This window comes from Scyliorhinus torazame, chromosome 21 (genome assembly GCF_047496885.1).
Source record: "Scyliorhinus torazame isolate Kashiwa2021f chromosome 21, sScyTor2.1, whole genome shotgun sequence".
NCBI lineage: Eukaryota > Metazoa > Chordata > Chondrichthyes > Carcharhiniformes > Scyliorhinidae > Scyliorhinus > Scyliorhinus torazame.
The window spans coordinates 14,686,985-14,705,757 of record NC_092727.1 but is presented as its reverse complement, the minus strand read 5'-3'; the positions used below and the strand labels follow the sequence as shown (position 1 = coordinate 14,705,757).

The window sequence follows — 18,773 nt, the reverse complement described above, 5'->3', positions numbered from 1 at the left end:
TTCCTGATACCTTTTCCGCCAATCATTTTTTAAACATTATTTCTGTAAATCCTTCCCCTTTAGAAGGTCTAGTTCAATTAATAATGCGTGGAAAAACAATTCTATCTTCTAGTTTGGCCTAGGTATTCTCTCTGGTGATTGTGATAGCCAGGGATAGATTTTGTCGGGGGTAGGGCAGGGAAGTTAGCGGATAGCATTCCCCCCCTCCCCCCCCTCCCCTCCCCTCCCCCCTCCTCCTCCTCCCCTCCCCCTCCTCCCCCCCTCCCCCCTCCTCCCCCTCCCCTCTTCTCCCCCCTCCCCCCTCCCTCTCCCCCCCTCCCCCCTCCCCCTCCCCCTGAATGATATTCTCCCCTTCCTTCCAACTCTTGTTCAACCAGGCCTCAACATTTGCATTGCCCAGCCCAGCCCAGTCCTACCCGTCTGTCCGTACCAATTGTATTATGGTGTGGGCAGCATAATATCCTGTTCATTTGGTTTGGCAAATAGCTCAATTGATCTGTAATTACATGGTGGGTGGACCGCCGAGTTCGGCTCCTGCTCCTGAGCTGGGGATGGGCTGGACACCCCTCATGTTTTTACCTATACCCTGCTGATAATATGCTGGGTTGGGGCCATAAAACGTAGCCCCTGGAGATTTCTAGCTCGATGTTACATTGATATTTCAGCGGTCACTGTGTGAGATTAGAACTGTACTAGGACTGATGGCACCACCTGCTTGGCATTCAAATGATATCACAATAGACAGCCAGGCTCGCTTTCTATTTGGGAGAGAAACATAAACCACAAATGCTGGAAATCTGAAATAAATGGAACTGTCTCAACAGTAAGCCATCATTTCTGGAGAGGGTTGAGCCAAACTCATGTCATTTTTTATTATTCTTCACAAGGTGTGGGCGTCGCTGGTTGGCCGGTATTTAATGTCCATTCCTATCCGCCCTTGAGAAGCACCTGGTGGGCCGCCTTCTCGATCCGCGGCAGTCCATGCGGCGTAGGCACACCCACAGTGCTGTTAGGGAGGGAGTTCCAGAATTTTGAGCCAGCGGCAGTGAAGGGACGGTGATGCCGTTCCAAGTCAGAACAATGTGTGGCTTGCAGGGGAATTTGCAGGAGGTGGTATTCCCATGTGTTTGCTGTCTTCGTCCCTCTTGGTCGAAGAGTTTGAGTATTTGGAAAGCCCTCTTGAAGGAGGCTTGATGAGCTGCTCCATTGAGTTTTGCAGGAGGTGCACACTGTCGTCACCGTGCGGCAGTGTGGAGGCAGTGCATGTTTAAGTGAGTGGCTTGATCAAGCAGGCTACTTTGTCCTGGATGGCGTTGAACTCCTTGAGTGTTGTTCGAGCTGCACTCATTCAGGCACTGCTGACTTGTGACTCACGGATGGTGGACAGACTTTAGAGAGTCAGGAAGTGAATTACTCACTGCAGAATTCCCAGCCTCTGACCTGCTCTTGGAGTCACAGTACAGTTCAGTTTCTATTCAATTGCATCCCGCAGAATGTTAATGGTGAGGGATTCAGCAACGCAAATACCATTTAAGGTGGTGGGGTAGTGGTAATGCCAGTAATTCAGAGGCCCCCTGGGGACACAAGTTGAAATCCCACCAGCTGGTGGGATTTAAATTCAGTTGAAGAAATCTTTGCTGGTTGTCATAAAAACCCAAATGGTTCACTAATGTCCTTTGATGCAAAAAAATCAGCCTTACCTGACCTGGCCTACACGTCCCACTCCAGGCCCACAGCAATGTGGGGCCTGCCCTCTGAAATGGCCGATCAAACACCTCAATTGCTACAAAGTGTAAAAGGGATGAAACTGGGCAGACTGCCTGGCATTAACCTAGGCACCAGAAATGGCAGCTGCACGCCCTGCCCTATTGATGCTGCAAAGTCCCCCTGGGGTGCGTGGGTATCACTCCCACAACTCAAAACGATGTGCAGGGTAGGTGGATTGGCCATGCTAAAATTGCCCATTAATTGGAAAATTGAAAGAAAAAAAAAGCTAACAGCTGGGGGCTTGTATCAAAATTAGGAGAGCTACCTCACAGCCTAGTCAAGCAATAGCCTGACATAGTCATACTCACAGTCATATCTTACAGATTATGTCCCAGACACCATCGTCACCATTCTTGGGTATGCCATGGCCCATTGACATGACAGACCCAGCAGAGATGACAGCACAGTCTGGAGTTGCCCTGGGGAGCCTCAACATCGAATCTGACCCCATGAAGTCTCACGTGTTACGATACCCAGGGCTGGTGCATGATCAGTTCCAGCCTCACTTGACCCAGAGTTGTAACAGAAGTAAAATTAGATTTCATCATAGAATTTACAGTGCAGAAGGAGGCCATTCTGCCCATTAAGTCTGCACCGGCCCTTATAAAGAGCACCCTACTGAAGCCCACTTATCTACCCTATCCCCGTAACCCCATTTAACATGTTTTGGGCACTAAGGGCAATTTAGCATGGCCAATCCACCTACCCGCACATCTTTGGACTGTGGGAGGAAACCGGAGCACCCGGAAGAAACCCATACAGGCACGAGGATAACGTGCAGACTCCGCACAGACAGTGACCCAAGCCGGGAATCGAACCTGAGACCCTGGAGCTGTGAAGCAACTGTGCTAACCACTAAGCTACCGTGCTGCCCGGTATTTATTTAAACAGCCGAGGCCTTTGGTTGAGTCCAATAAACTACAGTCACCAGGTTTATAACCTTGAAACACGAGTAACTTTTTATTGTGAACAGTATCTTTAAATCGACAAACAGGAAACGTAGCTGGCTATCTACTATCCATTTCCCAACCTCCCCCTTTCAAACTTGCTCCACTCTTTATACACACACACACATGCCATATTGAGGGGAAAGGGTGGTGAAAAGGGAAAGAAAATATTAATCAAATAAAAGGATAAGGATCTCTCATGCCTTGGGATGACTTCCAGTCAATGTCTTTCTGATGTTCAGGCTTTCGGTTTGGTACTTCCTTTCTTCCAGGCTTGGTTTGATTTGGATTTGGATTTATTTATTTTATTGTCACGTGTTCCGAGGTACAGTAAAAAGTATTGTTCTGCGTACAGTCCAGTCAGATAATTCCATACATTAAAAAAAATATAGGGCATACATAAATCCACAATGTAAATACATAGACACAGGCATTGGGTGAGACATAGAGGAGTGTACTTCTACTCAGTGGAGGTGATGTGTGAAGAGATCAGATCAGTCCATAAAAGGGTCGTTTAGGAGTCTGGTAACAGCGGGGAAGAAGCTGTTTTTGAACCTGTTGGTGCGTGTTCTCAGATTTTTGTATCTCCTGCCCGATGGAAGAAGTTGGAAGAGTGAATAACCCAGGAGGAAGGGGTCTTTGATCATGCTACCTGCTTTCCCAAGGCAGCGGGGATGTAGATAGAGTCAATGGATGTGAGGTGGGTTCGCGTGATGGACTGGGCTGTGTTCATGATCTTCTCAGGCAAGGTTGTCTATCTTCCCTGCATTTCAGATTCACAGCAACGGATGTGCTAGACACTCACTGCTTTCTAAACAATAGATCCGTTCTTTTACTTCAGCCACTGAAGAGCAACAAGCTGCTGGTTTTGATACACTTAAAAGATCTTCAGCTTCCACCTACTGACAGCAGGCAGAAAAGACAAAAAAACAGCTCCCTTCACTTCTGAGGTCTGATAACGTTAAAAAGGTTCTCAGAGAAGCATTACCCAGCAGGAACAAATCACTGACTGCTGTCGGGCAGAGCATTGTCCCTGGCCAACCCATTGGCTACCATTAACCAATCATAAATCCCAGCCAAGCTCATATCAAAGCTCCAAAACCTAGGACTTGGCTACACGATTTTTGCATGTCAAACTTTGGTTCCAACTCCATCTACAAGTTTGCTGACGATACAACCATAGTGGGCCGGATCTTGAATAACGACGAGTCAGAATACAGGAGGGAGATTGAGAACCTAGTGGAGTGATGCAGTGACACAATCTCTCCCTCAATGCCAGCAAAACTAAAGAGCTGGTCATTGACTTCAGAACGCAAAGTGCTGTACACACCCCTGTCAGCATCAACGGGGCCGAGGTGGAGATGGTTAGCAGTTTCAAATTCCTAGGGGTGCACATCTCCAAAAATCTGTCCTGGTGCACCCATGTCGACGTTACCACCAAGAAAGCACAACAGCGCCTGTACTTCCTCAGGAAACTAAGGAAATTCGGCATGCCCACATTAACTCTGACCAACTTTTACAGATGCACCATAGAAAGCATCCTATCGGGCTGCATCACAGCCTGGTATGGCAACTGCTCGGCCCAGGACCGCAAGAAACTTCAGAGAGTCGTGAACACTGCCCAGTCCATCACACAAACCTGCCACCTATCCATTGACTCCATCAACACCTCCCGCTGCCTGGGGAAAGTGGGCAGCATAATCAAAGACCCCTCCCACCCGGCTTACTCACTCTTCCAACTTCTTCCATCGGGCAGGAGATACAAAAGTCTGAGAACACGCACGAACAGACTCAAAAACAGTTTCTTCCCCGCTGTTGCCAGACTCATAAATGACCCTCTTATGGACTGACCTCATTAACACTACACCTCAATGTGCTTCACCCGATTCCGGTGTTTATGTAGTTATATTGTGTACCTTGTGTTGCCCTATTGTGTGTTTTCTTTTATTTCCTTTTCTTTTCATGTACTTAATGATATGTTGGGCTGCTCGCAGAAAAATACTTTTCACTGTACCTCGGTACACGTGACAATAAACAAATCCAACATAAACTGATTCCCTCAAAAACTGGTTCCTCCCATCTACTTGGCGCCGAATAGTCTGGCTTCTCCTTCTCCCAAACACAACGCCAGGCAAGCAGGCTGCTTTAAACTTTGAGTCTTCTGCTTTCTCCTCTCTACTTAAAGGTACACCCCAATTATTGAACCATGGACCAAAACAATAAAATAAAATAAATGGGAAGAAAGGAATTAGACAGAAAGGACTCTTACACATGGCATCAGGTCAAATATGGGCAAGGAAACCACCTTGTTGATTACTACATACCATCCCCCTTCAACTGATGAATTAGCATACTTCTATGTACACTTGGAGGAAGCACTGAGGGTGGTAGGATCCATCTATCCATGGCCACATTGATAGGAGTGACCATTGAACAGTCGTTTGGAGAAAGGTTATGCCTTCACATTGAGGGTACATTTCACATGGCACTACCACAGTGCCACATGGACAGATTTCAAACAGATCTGGCAGCTCAAGACTGGACACTGTGGGTCATCAGCAGCATTAAATTGTACTCAATCACAATCTGCAACCTCATGACTCAGCATATCCCTCACTCTACCATTTTTTGTTTTATAAATTTAGAGTACCCAATTAATTTTTTCCAATTAAGGGGCAATTTAGCGTGACCAATCCACTTAGCCTGCACATCTTTTGGGTTGTGGGGGCGAAACCCACGCAAGCACGGGGAGAATGTGCAAACTCCACACGGACAGTGACCCAGAGCCAGGATCGAACCTGGGACCTCGGCGCCGTGAGGCAGCAGGGCTAACCCACTGCGCCACCGTGCTGCCCCTCACTCTACCATTAACACCAAGCCGGGAGAATCAACCCTGGTTCAATGAAGAGTGCGGGAGGGCATGCCAGGAGCACCACCGGGTATACCTGAAAATGAGGCGTAAACCTGATGAAGCTACAACACGAAAAGCAGAAGCAGCAAGTGGTAGACAAAGCTAATCGATCCCAGAACCAACCGATCAGATCTAATCTCTGCAGTGTTGCCAAATCCAGTTGTGAATGGCGATGGAAAATTAAGCAACTCACTGGTTGAGGAGGTTCCACAAATGTCCCGATCTCAATAATAGAGTAGCCCAGCACATCAGAGAGTGCAAAAGATAAGGCTGAAGCATTTGCAACAATCTTCAGCCAGAAGTGCCAAATGGATGATCCATCTTAGCCTCCTCCAGAGGTCCCCAGCTTCACAGATGTCAGACTTCAGTCAGTTTGAATCATTCCATGTGATATCAAGAAATGGCTGAATTGGGCACTGGATACTGCAAAGGCTATGGGCCCTGACAATGTTGTGGCAATAGTACTAAGGACTTGCACTCCAGAACTAGCTGTGCCCTGAGCCAAGCTATTCCAGTACAGCTACAACACTGGCATGTGCCCAGCATGTGAAAATTGCCCCGTTATGTCCTGTACAAAAAAAGCAGAACAAATCCAATCCAGCCAATTTCCACCCCATCAGTCTACTTTCCATCATCAGCAAAGTGATGGAAGGAATCATCGACATTGCGATCAAGTGGAACATACTCATTAATAAACTGCTCATGGGCCCTCAGTTTGGGTTTCGCCAGAGTCACTCAGCTCCTGACCTCATTACAGCCTTGGTTTAATGTGGACAAAAGAGCTGAACTCCAGAGTTGATGTTTAGAGTGACTGCCATTGACATCAAGGCAGCATTTGACCAAGTGTGGCATCAAGGAGCCCCAGTAAAACTGGAGTTGATGGGAATCATGCAGAAAACTCTCCACTGATTGAAGTGGACACAAAGGAAGCTGGTTGCGGTTATTGAAGGTTCCTCAGGGTAGTGTCCTAGGCCCAATCATCTTCAGCTACTTCAACAATGATCTTCCCTCCATCATAAGGTTTGTGATTTTGGTTGGTGATTGAAATGAAAATAATCTTTATTGTCACAAGTAGGCTTACATTAACACTGCAATGAAGGTATTGTGAAAAGCCCCTAGTCGCCACATTCCGGTACCTGTTCGGGTACACAGAGGGAGAATTCAGAATTCTCAGCTGGTAGAACATAGAACATAGAACATACAGTGCAGAAGGAGGCCATTCGGCCCATCGAGTCTGCACCGACCCACCTAAGCCCTCACTTCCACCCTATCCCCTTAACCCAATAACCCCTCGGAATTGAAGCCGCGCTGCTGGCCTTGTTCTGCATCATGAACCAGCTGTCTAGCCCACTAAGCTAAACTCAGATTGTATGAGTTCATTACCATTTGCAACCCCTCAGATGCTGAAGCAGCCATGTCCATGTGCAGCAAGACCTGGACAATATTCAGGCTTCGGCCGATAAGTGGAAAATAATGTTTATGCCAGACAATGACCATTTAGGCAATGACCATCTCCAACAAGAGAGAATCTACTCATGTGCCCTTGACATTCAATGGCATTACCATCGCTATTGCCCCCACTATCAACATTCTGGGGCTCCATTGACCAGAAACTGAATTGGCCTACCCATACAAATACTGTGCTACACAAGCAGCACAAAGGCTGGGAACTCTGGGGAGTAACTCGCCTCCTGAGTGCCAAAGCCTGTCCACCATCTACAAGGCAAAAATCAGGAGTATGATGGAATACTCTCCGCTTACCTGGATGAGTTCAGCTCCAACAATACTTGAACAATTGACACCATCCAGGACAAAGCTGCCTGCTTGATTGCCACCCCATCCACTACCTTTAACATTCACTCCCTCCACCATCGGCGCACAGCTGCACCATTGTGCCTTCTACAAGATGAGTTGCAGAACTCACCAAGGCTCCTTTGGCAGCAGGTTCCAAACCTCTGACCTCTACCACCTGGAAGGGCAAGGGCAGAAGGTGAATGGGATCACCACCACCTGCAAGTTCCGCTCTAAGTCACACAGCATCCTGACGTGGAAATATCTAACCCTTCCTTCACTGTCGCTGGGTCAAAATCCTCGAAACCCCTTCCCAAAAGCACTGTAGATGTTCCGACAGCACATGGCCTGCAACAATGCAGCTCACCACCACCTTCTCAAGGGGTGGGAAATCAATGCTGGCATCACCAGCAATGCCTTCAGCCTGTGAATGAATTTTTAAAAAGTCAGAGTTTAGATTTATATAATAAAAATAAACTACTGATGGCCCATTCATTACTCATTTATAATAATAGTTTAACAAATAAATTATTTTTTTGTCGTAACAATGCTAAACAAGAAACATGAAAATTGCCAAGACCCAAACATACAGCTCAATTTTTACTGGCCAGGGGCTCTTTCAATGCCTATAAATACAGTTTTTGAACTTTGTGTGTTCCCTATTTACAGTGGAGCATAGAGCCCCTGATCAAGCAGTTAAGGTTTAAATGTTTAGAGAATGTAGAGGGCTAATCCCTTCCCAATATTGAAATGAGCTTCTTGTAATGCCTGGCAGTCTGCGGTGGATTCTCTGAAGATTCTGTAAAGCAGGGTTGGCAGCTCGCACCCTGTGCCAACCCGAAGAGGAGGTTTGGAAAGCTCACATAATTTCTGTTCAGTCCTTCAGACCTGCTGCCAGATTCACACAGCTGGTTTTGGACTTTGTTGGCCTGAAACATGTCTTTTAATTGAATTGGTGAAAATCTACCTTTCTCTCCATACATTTACCTATGTAACGGGAGATAGCAATTACCCACCAACATGTAAATCTCCACTTCTCTGCTGAATGACCTTTCCTTGGCCTGTGCACCACTTGGGACACTATACTTGGCCTCAGTGTCCTTGGTAAGGAAGGCGGAGGATTGTCCAGTGTCCCCATACCTGATTTCTAACCTGTGACCCTTTGCTAGAAAGTATAAATGGGTCAAATCAAGTTCATGCTGATCACCAACAATAAATTGTCCCTTCAACAAATTACTTGCTCCTGTATTTGTATACGTGCAATGCATTTGCTTATTTTTTTGTTAATGTTTAAATGTTAGATACCATTCACTTTTAATGCCATTCACAGCAGGATGCATGAGGAGACGGTGCTCTCGAGCTGCTGCTGTGCTCACCCATGAGCAACCTTTCCCCTTACACTTTATCGTTATTTTAACAGTTCACACGGAGCATTCAAAACGTGTTTATCAAGGAGTCCGTGTCAAGCACACAGTCAAAGACCTACTTGCAGAGAAACGGTCCCGACAGACAAATGTGTCCTTCAAGTACAACGTGAGTAAAGTAGGTTTTTGTTCCCTTTATTCGAATAGAAACTGGGCTAAGTCGGGAACAAGGATTAAGGCATCATGTAGTTCTCCATCAAAGTCCCTGTGACTTTCTTCATCGCCAAAAGACTGTGGTGAAGCAGTCCCATTTGTTTGCATGTTACTGGTGGGGGTGGCCGATGGTAGGATTGCCTTTGAAAACTGGAAGACTATACGAAAAATGCTTATGAATAGCTTTCCTGCCTGTTTGATGTCAACCTAACCATTTGTTAACCAGGTGGTACATGCTTCTTTCGTGAAGGGATGAATTGGGTCGTAAAATCTTTGAATTATAGCCTACTTTTCATATTTGCGTCTATTTTCTGTTAATCTATTCCTATTTTTCATGCGAATGGTTCATTTGTTTGTCAGAAGGCAGAGTAACAATATTGAAACAATATCGTTCATTCAATAAGAAGCTGTTTTTTTCAGCCTTCTTATTTCTGAGAATTAATCTTTAAACCACAACAACCAACAGGTAGCTAAATAACATCATTGGGTCGTTGCAAAAGCCACGGTGCAGGAGGGACAAAATGCAGAAATGTAGAGGCAACCACCTCCGATTTAGACTAATCTGAGTTGGAAGATTCTCGCGAGCATGTTGAAATATTGGGATTTTTTGCATGCAGTTGGGAGTATTATCTTTTTGAATCAGCTTTCAACTCAGTTCCAACTTCTAATGAATTTATTTTCATATATGACGCAGTGAAGTCATGGAGCATGCAGTCCCAGCACCAGGAAGTGTAGTCACTCGCAAATGACATTCAAATATCCCTGAAAAATTTGGATGCGATCCCGAAGGCCAGTTCACCAGATCCAGATACTAGGACTGATATGCAAACTTCCAAATAATTTCGCAGACAAGAAGGTCAAAATCTTGCCTCAAGGAAACGGCGCCTTGCCAAAGGATTTTTTCCCCTACCCCAAGTGTGAATGGAGTGACTGCCTGGTTCTGTTAAAATCTGGAGGCTAATTCGATGGGCTAGCTTACTTTTCCAATTGCTGGAGCCACTTTTCCATGGGGTGCATCTATGTTCTAGTGGCAGTGGCAAACAAATTCATGCTTCGTGCTATGCTCCTCATTCAGTCCATCTCGCAATCAGCTTGACCTCAGTCACACTGTATGATGAGAAATAGAAAAATAGGCTTATAATTATATAGTGCCTTTCATGGCCTTAGAATGTCCCAAAACCCTTCCTGGGCAAATGAGCACTTTGTTATGATGGAAGCGGTGGTGACTCTCTTTAGAAAGGGGAGGAAAGCAGAGTTCCTTTGCATTTGAGTTGGTTTTAAGATGACAAGGGTATGATGGAAGACTGGAACCAGAGTCAATCCTCTCTGGCTGAAAAAATACTTTTACACTCTATCAGTGGGCAGCATGGTAGCACAAGTGGCTAGCACTGTGGCTTCACAGCGCCAGGGTCCCAGGTTTGATTCCCCGCTGGGTCACTGCCTGTGCGGAGTCTGCACGTTCTCTTCGTGTCTGCGTGGGTTTCCTCCGGGTGCTCCGGTTTTCTCCCACATTCCAAAGACGTGCAGGTTAGGTGGGTTGGCCATGATAAATTTCCCTTAGTGTCCAAAATGTTAGGAGGAGCTATTGGGTTACGGGGATAGGGTGTAGGTGAGGGTTTAAGTGGGTCGGTGCAGACCTGATGGGCTGAATGGCCTCCTTCTGCACTGTATGTTCTATGTTCTATGATCAGGCTAGGTGCATAGCCTATTCGAGAACTGGTGATAAATATGAATAACCGATCAGCTTGGCTCATATCATAGAATTTACAGTGCAGAAGGAGGCCATTCGGCCCATCGAGTCTGCACCGGCTCTAGGAAAGAGCACCCTACCCAAGCCCACACCCCCACGCTATCCCCATAACCCAGTAACCCCACCCAACACTAAGGGCAATTTTGGACACTAAGAGCAATCTAACCTGCACATCTTTGGACTGAGAGAGGAAACCGGAGCACCCGGAGGAAACCCACGCACACACGGGGAGAAAGTGCAGACTCCGCACAGACAGTGACCCAAGCCGGGAATCGAACCTGGGACCCTGGAGACAGACGAATTAGAAGCAGGAGTGGGCCACTTGGTCCCCTGACCTTGCTCTGTTATTCAATAAGATCGTGGCTGATCTGATTGGAACCACAACCTCCCATTCCTGCCTGCCCCTGATAACTTTTCACCCCCTTCTTAATCAAGGATCTATCCAGCTCTGCCTTAAGAATATTCAAAGACACTGCTTCCAATCAAGTCGCCGCTTACTCTTCTAAACTCTAGTGGATACGAACCTAATCTCTCCAACCTTTCCTCATAAGATAACCCGTCCATTCCTGGTATTAGTCCAGTAAACCCACTCTGAACTGCATCTAACACATTTACATATTTCCTTAAATAAGGAGACTAATACTGCACACAGTACTCTGATTGTGGCTCACCAATGCCCTGTACCATTGGAGCATAACCTCCCTACCTTTGTAATCAATTCTCCTCACAAGAATTCTATTCGCTTTCCTAATTACCTGCCTTTTGTGATTCAAGTAATAGGACAGCCAGATCCCTCTGCACCCAGAGCTCTGCAATCTCTCACCACTTAGTTCATAAGCTTCTTTTTTATTCTTCCTGCCAAAATTGACAATTTCAGAATTGCCCACATTATACTCCATTTGTCAGGTTTATGCCCACTCGCTTAACCTATCCATGTCCCTTTGTAGCCTCCTTATGTCCTCTTCACAATTTACTTTCCTCCCTATCTTTTGTGTCGCCAGCAAGTTTATCAACCATACCTTCAGTCCCTTCATTGAGGGCACTTATATAAACTGTAAAAGGTTGAGGTCCCCGCACTGGTCCCTGGGGTACACTTGTCACACCCTGACAACCAGAAAAAAACCCATTTATGCCAACTCTCTGTTTCCTGCCAGCCAGCCAACCTTCAATCCATGTCAATATGTTACCCCGTACACCATGAGCTTCTGTTTTCCATCGAAACCTTTGATGTGGCACCTTATCAAATGCCTTCTGGAAACTGAAGTATAGTACATCCACCAGTTTGCGCCCCCCCCCCCCCCCCCCCCATCCATTGATTGGACTCAGAGGATCTTGCCACTGAGAGAGGAAAGCCTCCCATTCAGCTCCAAGTAATCCTTCAAGGCAACGCACCATTGGGTAGTCTAAGCTGGAATGACAACCAGAAAGTTGCCTTTGCTCTAAGCTGCCTTACCATCAGCCAGTAACGCTAGACACTCTTTGGAGTCTCTTAGTACAGGGCTAAATCACTGGCTTTGAAAGCAGACCAAGGCAGGCCAGTAGCATGGTTCAATTTCTGTACGAACCTCCCTGAACAGGCGCCGGAATGTGGTGACTAGGGGCTTTTCACAGTAACTTCACTTGAAGCCTACTTGTGACAATAAGTGATTTTCATTTCATTTTCATTAAACCTTGGTCCTAATCAAGCTGTAAGTAAGTGAGTAGAATATTTGTTCCATATAGACAGAATAAAAAGTCTATTCGAGAATCTAAAATGTGACAACATCATCCACATGAGTCAGACACCAGGGTGATAGAGAAAACGTTAATAAGCTACCTTGCGGGAGGCTTTAAAAATTCTAATCATGTATTTTGTTGCATTCTATCATCTTGGCATGACTTCAACATCTGCGGATGCCCATTTAATAAAAATTTGCCACTTATTGGGGGGGAACATTCCTTTGTCATCTGTGGCAGGAATGGACATGGGCAGGACTGGGAAAAATTTGGAGAGCAGCCCAAACGTTCCTTGACTATGGGTGGGAATTTCTCGTCCTGCCAGCCCATTACAATAACTTAATGGCAGGGATTTTCCACACCCCAACATCGGGAGCAGCCTAATAGCTGTCCAAATATTCCCGTCCCACCCACGGCAATGCCAGTGACGAGAGCAGAAGTTTGAAATTTTAGGACAATGGTTTTTAAACTGGGGTCTCTTGGGACTTCGTAAAGGGGATGCGAAGGGGCCAGTGAGGGTCCGTGTGAGGCTGGCAGATTTCAACAGTATGTCATTACTGTTGATTTATGAGCATGTTATTTGTGTGACCTCATTACAGCCTTGATTCAAACATGGACAAAAGAGCTGAATGCCAGAGGTGAACTGAGAGTGACTGCCCTCGACATCAAGGCAGCATCTGACCGAGTGTGGCATCAAGGAGCCCGAGCTAAACTGGAGTCAATGGGAATCAGGGGGGAAACTCTTCACTGGTTGGGGTCATACGCGGCACAAAGGAAGATGGTTGTGATGGTTGGAGATCAATCATTTCAACTCCAGGACATCACTGCAGAAGTTTCTCAGGGTAGTGTCCTAGGCCCCACCATCTTCAGCTGCTTCATCAATGACGTCGCTTCCATCATAAGGTCAGAAGTGCGGATGTTTGCGGGTGACTGCACAATGTTCAGCACCATTCGTGACTCCTCAGATAATGAAAGACTCCATGTCCAAATGCAGCACGACCTGGACAATATCCAGGCTTGGGCTGACAAGTGGCAAGTTATATTTGTTCCACACAAGTGCCAGGCAATGACCATCTCCTACAAGAGAGGATCTAACCATCACTCTTTGACATTCAATGGCATTACCATCGCTGAATCCCCCACAATCACCATTCTGGGGGTTACCATTGATCAGAAACTGAGCTGGGCTAGCCACACTAATACTGTGACGACCGGGGCACAATCCAGGACAAAGCAACCCGCTTGATTGCTCCATCTTTCACAAACATTCAAACCCTCCACCACCGACAAACAGTGGCAGCCGTGTGTACCATCTACAAGATACACTGCAGGAACTCACCAAGGCTCCTTAGACAACACCTTCCAAACCCATGACCACCACCATCTAGAAGGACAAGAGCAGTAGATATCTGGGAACCCCACCGCCTGGAGGTTCCCTTCCTGGTCACTCACCCCCCTGATTTGGAAATATATCGTCGTTCCGCCACTGTTGCTGGGGCAACATCCTGGAACTCTCTCCCTGACAGCATCATGGGTGTACCTACACCTCAAGGACTGCAGCGGTTCAAGAAGACAACTCACCACCACCTTCTGAAGGGCAACTAGGGATGGGCAATAAATGCTGGCCTAACCAGCGATGCCCACATCCCGTAAATGTTTTTTTTTTAAATGGAAAGAAGAATAGCTGTAATGGATGGGTGCACATAGCTTACCGTCAAGGTCAATAAGACGTGATCAGTGAGGCCAAGGAGAGGGACAATTCTGTCAATATTTGCATGGGGTCCCCATACAAAAACGTTTGTAAACTACTTTCAATACTCCACCATTGGTGGTAATGTCTTCAATTGACTCGCCGCTAAGCTGTGGAATTCCCTCCCCAAAAATGCTTCACTTTCTACCTCTCTCCTCCTTTAAGACTCTATTTAAAACAAATTATTTCGCTAACCTATTTACCACCTATCCTAATATCTAATTTGGTTCGGTATCAACTTTAGTTTGATAATGCTCCTTGGATTTTCACACAGCGAGTGTCTTGGGTCTGGGTTGCACTGTCTGCTATTGTGGTGGCGGCAGGTTCTGTTGGGGGCATTTAAGAGGGCGTTAGATGATTATTTAAATAGAAAAAATGTGCAGTGGTACGAGGAAAAGGCAAGGGAATGGCACAAAGTCATGATGCTTATTTGGATGGGGCAGAGACGATGGGCCGAATGGCCTCCTTTTCACCCTAACAACTCTGTGATTCTGTGAGCACAGTGAGATGTTTCACCGGCCTTGACAAACGTGTCCCTGATGTGGTGGACCAAGGGGGTAGCTCATTAAGGGAGTTCTCCCCAAAGTCCAACAAAGGGCCACCTTCCACCCCACAATGCAAGACCTGCCCACCCCACGCCCCCCAAACGCCTCCCCCCCCCCCCCCCCCTACCAGAGACCATTCACAGAGATCCATAAATAAGGAGACCCCCACAGAACCCACATAAGAAAGACTCCTGTCAGGAAGCCCCCCGGCTGGTTTAGCTCACTGGGCTAAATCGCTGGCTTTTAAAGCAGGCCAAGGCAGGCCAGCAGCACGGTTCAATTCCCATACCAGCCTCCCCGAACAGGCGCCGGAATGTGGCGATGAGGGGCTTTTCACAGTAACTTCATTGAAGCCTACTCGTACAATAAGCGATTTTCATTTCATTTGCCATTTCAGAAGAGAAGACCCTGTCTGGAAGATAGAAAGCAGTCCAGACAGAGGTAGTGAACAAAATCACAGCTTTAACACTCACCTGTGCAATACACCTGCTGGCTCAGGCACAGGAAGTAGCACCTGTCCATTCCTGGGAAAAGAAAACCAGTCAGCTGGGTTTAAACCCCCTCAGATCTTTGATCTGCAAGCCATTCATTCATTTCTCTTTGATATTGATGTTGCTCGGCTGTGTTTGACAGCTTCCACACACCCCAGCTGTCGGCATTGTTCCAATCACCTCCCTTCACACCTGAGTAACTTTGAAGTGGTCAGCTGTAAAACTAACCACAATGTTTGGAAACATCTAGCTTTGATTGACAGCTCCTGGACCACTTTAAACAGAATTACATTTTTGCCAATCATCTCCTTTCACGGTTGAGTGACTGGACTGCCAGATGGGGAATGGGAGGGGTGACCAACCACGGGACCTCGCTATTGAGCCGCCCGCTCAAACTGGCAGCCCAATAATGGGATTCCCTCAGGAATGCCTCACAATCCTCGTCATGCAAAAAGTTGCATGGCTAAGGATTGGGAATCGCTTCCTCATTTGCCTTCCCAGCGGGAGCACAAATCAAATGCAATTCAGCTCTGGCAGGAGAACAGAGGGCTGGATTCCCCGTTGCCCGATGCCGATATCGTAATCGGCGATCGGGCGGAGAATCGACTCCGACACCAAAATCGGGGCCGACACCGGTTTGACGACGGTCAGCTATGCTCCGCCCCGTCCAAAATGGCATCATCGCGTCGCGCACCATTGCAACAGTGCCACCGTTCCTGACGGCATGGGGCACTTGTGGCCTCAGCCTTGCGGGAATCCGATGTGGTGGCTGCGGACTGTGTCCAGCACCGTCACACTTGGCTGGGACCCATGCCGCAGGCCAGGGGGGCTACTGCGAGGGCCGGTGGGGGGGTGGCCAGGGGATGGGCAGTGGGTTCGCGGATGGCAGGTCGGGTCCGCGCATGGCCGGCGCCATGTTGTACGGTGCGACCGCTGCAGGTCGACGCGGCCAGGGACCCGGCCATTCCACCGCCATTTTTAGCGTGGGAGCCGGGAATTTCACCCGCCGCTGGTGTTAGCCCCTCACCTGTCCCGGAATCAGTGAGGGTTTCATCCAGATTTTTTGGACGTAAAAGACCACACATGCTCCGCTAGCGCCAGCAGTTCACCGCTGAAACGGATAATCCAACCCCTAGTCTCCCAAATGGAGAATCCTGACCATTATATAAATGCACTTTGTTTTTATTAGTGCTGTAAATTATCACTCCCTTTTTAAAGATCAACTGAAATCAATGACCAAAAATTGTTTATTTGCATAATTTTGATGAATTTCACCTTGGGTTGTTGCTTTGTCAAAAAATAAAATTTAAGCTCACTTTTAATTATTGAAGAATTTTAGGATTGTGCCCAAGAGATTAAATGATTAATAAGCCACAAATCTAGATGCCTATTTCATGTCAAATTACACAAAAATAGATTGAAAGCATACTATCGAATGATCTATGGGAAAGATAGACTGAATTTTTATAAAATTAAATCGCTGTTTCTATTTAATTTCCTTTTACTGAAGTCAAAAAGGATCAGACGAAGAACTAACAAATTAAGTCAATTATAAAAATAAATCATCAGAATTGTGACTCAGGTTTATGATAGCATTTTTGTTTGATGGTAATATTTCCTGACAATCTTTTAAGAACTTTAATATTTACAAATTGGGTGGAACGTATGGTGGTTGGTGCAGGAAAAGTAGCTTTTGAGAAAATTCCAAAAGCCAATTGACCCCCCGTACCTGAGTTATGAGGGAACAAAAAGACAGGTAAAGCTATCCCAAGGTTTAGGTAAGCTAAAAACCCCAGCCTGAATAGTCAATATTGACACAAGTTCTGGGATAAAAGAATGGGAAAATGCGAGGATACTGCTTTATTGATCTTATGGATGATTATTGAAGAAAATGGAGTTTTCAGGGAGGTGATGGCAGTGAATCACATTGACAATTTTAAGAGATTCATCGATACAGCAGAGCAGGTGTGAGAGGCAACATGAATGATAAGTCCTTTGGGACTGGCCTGAGGGATGGTTCTGTATTTTTGGTTCCGTATAATTGGCAACAATAATGTGCATTTATATAGCACCTTGAGAGTTGCAAAACAGCCTGAAGCACTTCACAGGAGCGGTAACAGGCAGAATTTGACACTAAGGGTGCGGTTTAATGGCCTCGTCGGCCCGAGGCCATTGGATCTCGTGAGATACTTGACACTCAAAATAACTCATGAGATCTAATGAGATCTAACAAGATCTCACCAGATGTCTTGATTTGGATCTCACACAGCAAGGGAGAGATCCAGATCAGAATATTTAAATGAACAACTATGTTAATTTAAATATGGTTTAAATATGTCTGTGCTGTATTCTCCCACGGCCCAGGAACTAACAGCCTGTCTTGGGAGACCTCAACATGGCTCCGTTAGTACTGGTCCACATGAACATGCACCAGGCATAACGACACCATTCGAGAACCCTGGGCAGCCGCACTCTGGGCAGGGTGGTACCCTTGCACTGCCACCCAGGCAGTGCCACCCAGGCACCCTGACAGTGCTCCTGTCTGCCTGGCAGTACCACCCAGGCACACTGGCAGCCCCACCCTGGCAGTGACATGGTGCACAGGTAGCACTGTCAGGGGCACTTTGGCAGTGCTACCTGTGCACCATGGCACTGCCAGGGTGGTGCTGCCAGTGTGCCTGGGTGGCAGTGCCAAGGTGCCAGTCTGGCAGTATTAAGGGGTCCAGGTGCCAGCGGGGAGTGCAAGGTGCCAGCCTGCCCAGTCCCCAACCACCCGGGGGTCTCTAATAGCCTGGGAGATGCCCCAGGAAATGTTACACTGGTCCAGGTTTGGGTGGACTATTGCCATAAGACATAGGAGCAGAATTAGGCCACTCGGCCCATCGGGTCTGCTCCGCCATTCAATCATGGCTGAGATTTTCTCATCCCCATTCTCCTGCCTTCTCCCCATGGCCCCTGATCCCCATGGTGCCCAAATGGCACTATGGCGTGGTCTCCCAGGCGAGGCCATTAGATCCTGGGCCTCAGGAGAATCCGGCGTAGACATATTTAAATTAGCTTAATGGCTCATTTAAACATTTGTATATCTGGATCCCCCCCAGATCATGACGTCTTGCACAATCTCATTAAATCTGGCGAGGCCTCTCGCGAGATTCAACGGCCTCGCCACGTCATCGAGCCCATTAGACAGCGATCATTATTTCCTGGAGTTTGCCGAACACCTCCTGTTTGAGCAGAGCTTTGGTCACCTACCCTCAAGCTCCCTTATGGGTTCGGCGTCAAATCTTGTTTGGTAACACTCCATGAAGTATGTTGGAATGCTTTACCATGTTGAAGGTGGTATAAAAATGTAAATTGTTGCTGTGGGTCACCTCAGGGGCTGAGGAATGAAGTCCCAGTATCTTTCCCTCTGTCTTTCCTCTTCAGGCATTGCCTCCGAGGAGAATGGTGCGTGAGATTGCACAGCTTTGAAGGGTCAGGTCCGTATAATAGAACAATTGGCCTTTCACCTTTATATTGTCTATTTGT

The 18,773-nt window shown here is 46.9% G+C and overlaps 1 protein-coding gene across 1 annotated transcript in view; it reads left to right on the top strand.

Moving 5' to 3' along the window:
• The window catches only part of pou2af2 (POU class 2 homeobox associating factor 2), a 90,573-nt gene that overhangs the window by 34,660 nt on the left and 37,140 nt on the right, over nucleotides 1-18,773 (top strand). Inside the window, exon 2 of the mRNA XM_072486529.1 lies at nucleotides 8,837-8,949. Within this exon, the coding sequence (XP_072342630.1) occupies nucleotides 8,837-8,949 (113 nt within the window). The remainder of the gene's footprint in view (nucleotides 1-8,836; nucleotides 8,950-18,773) is intronic.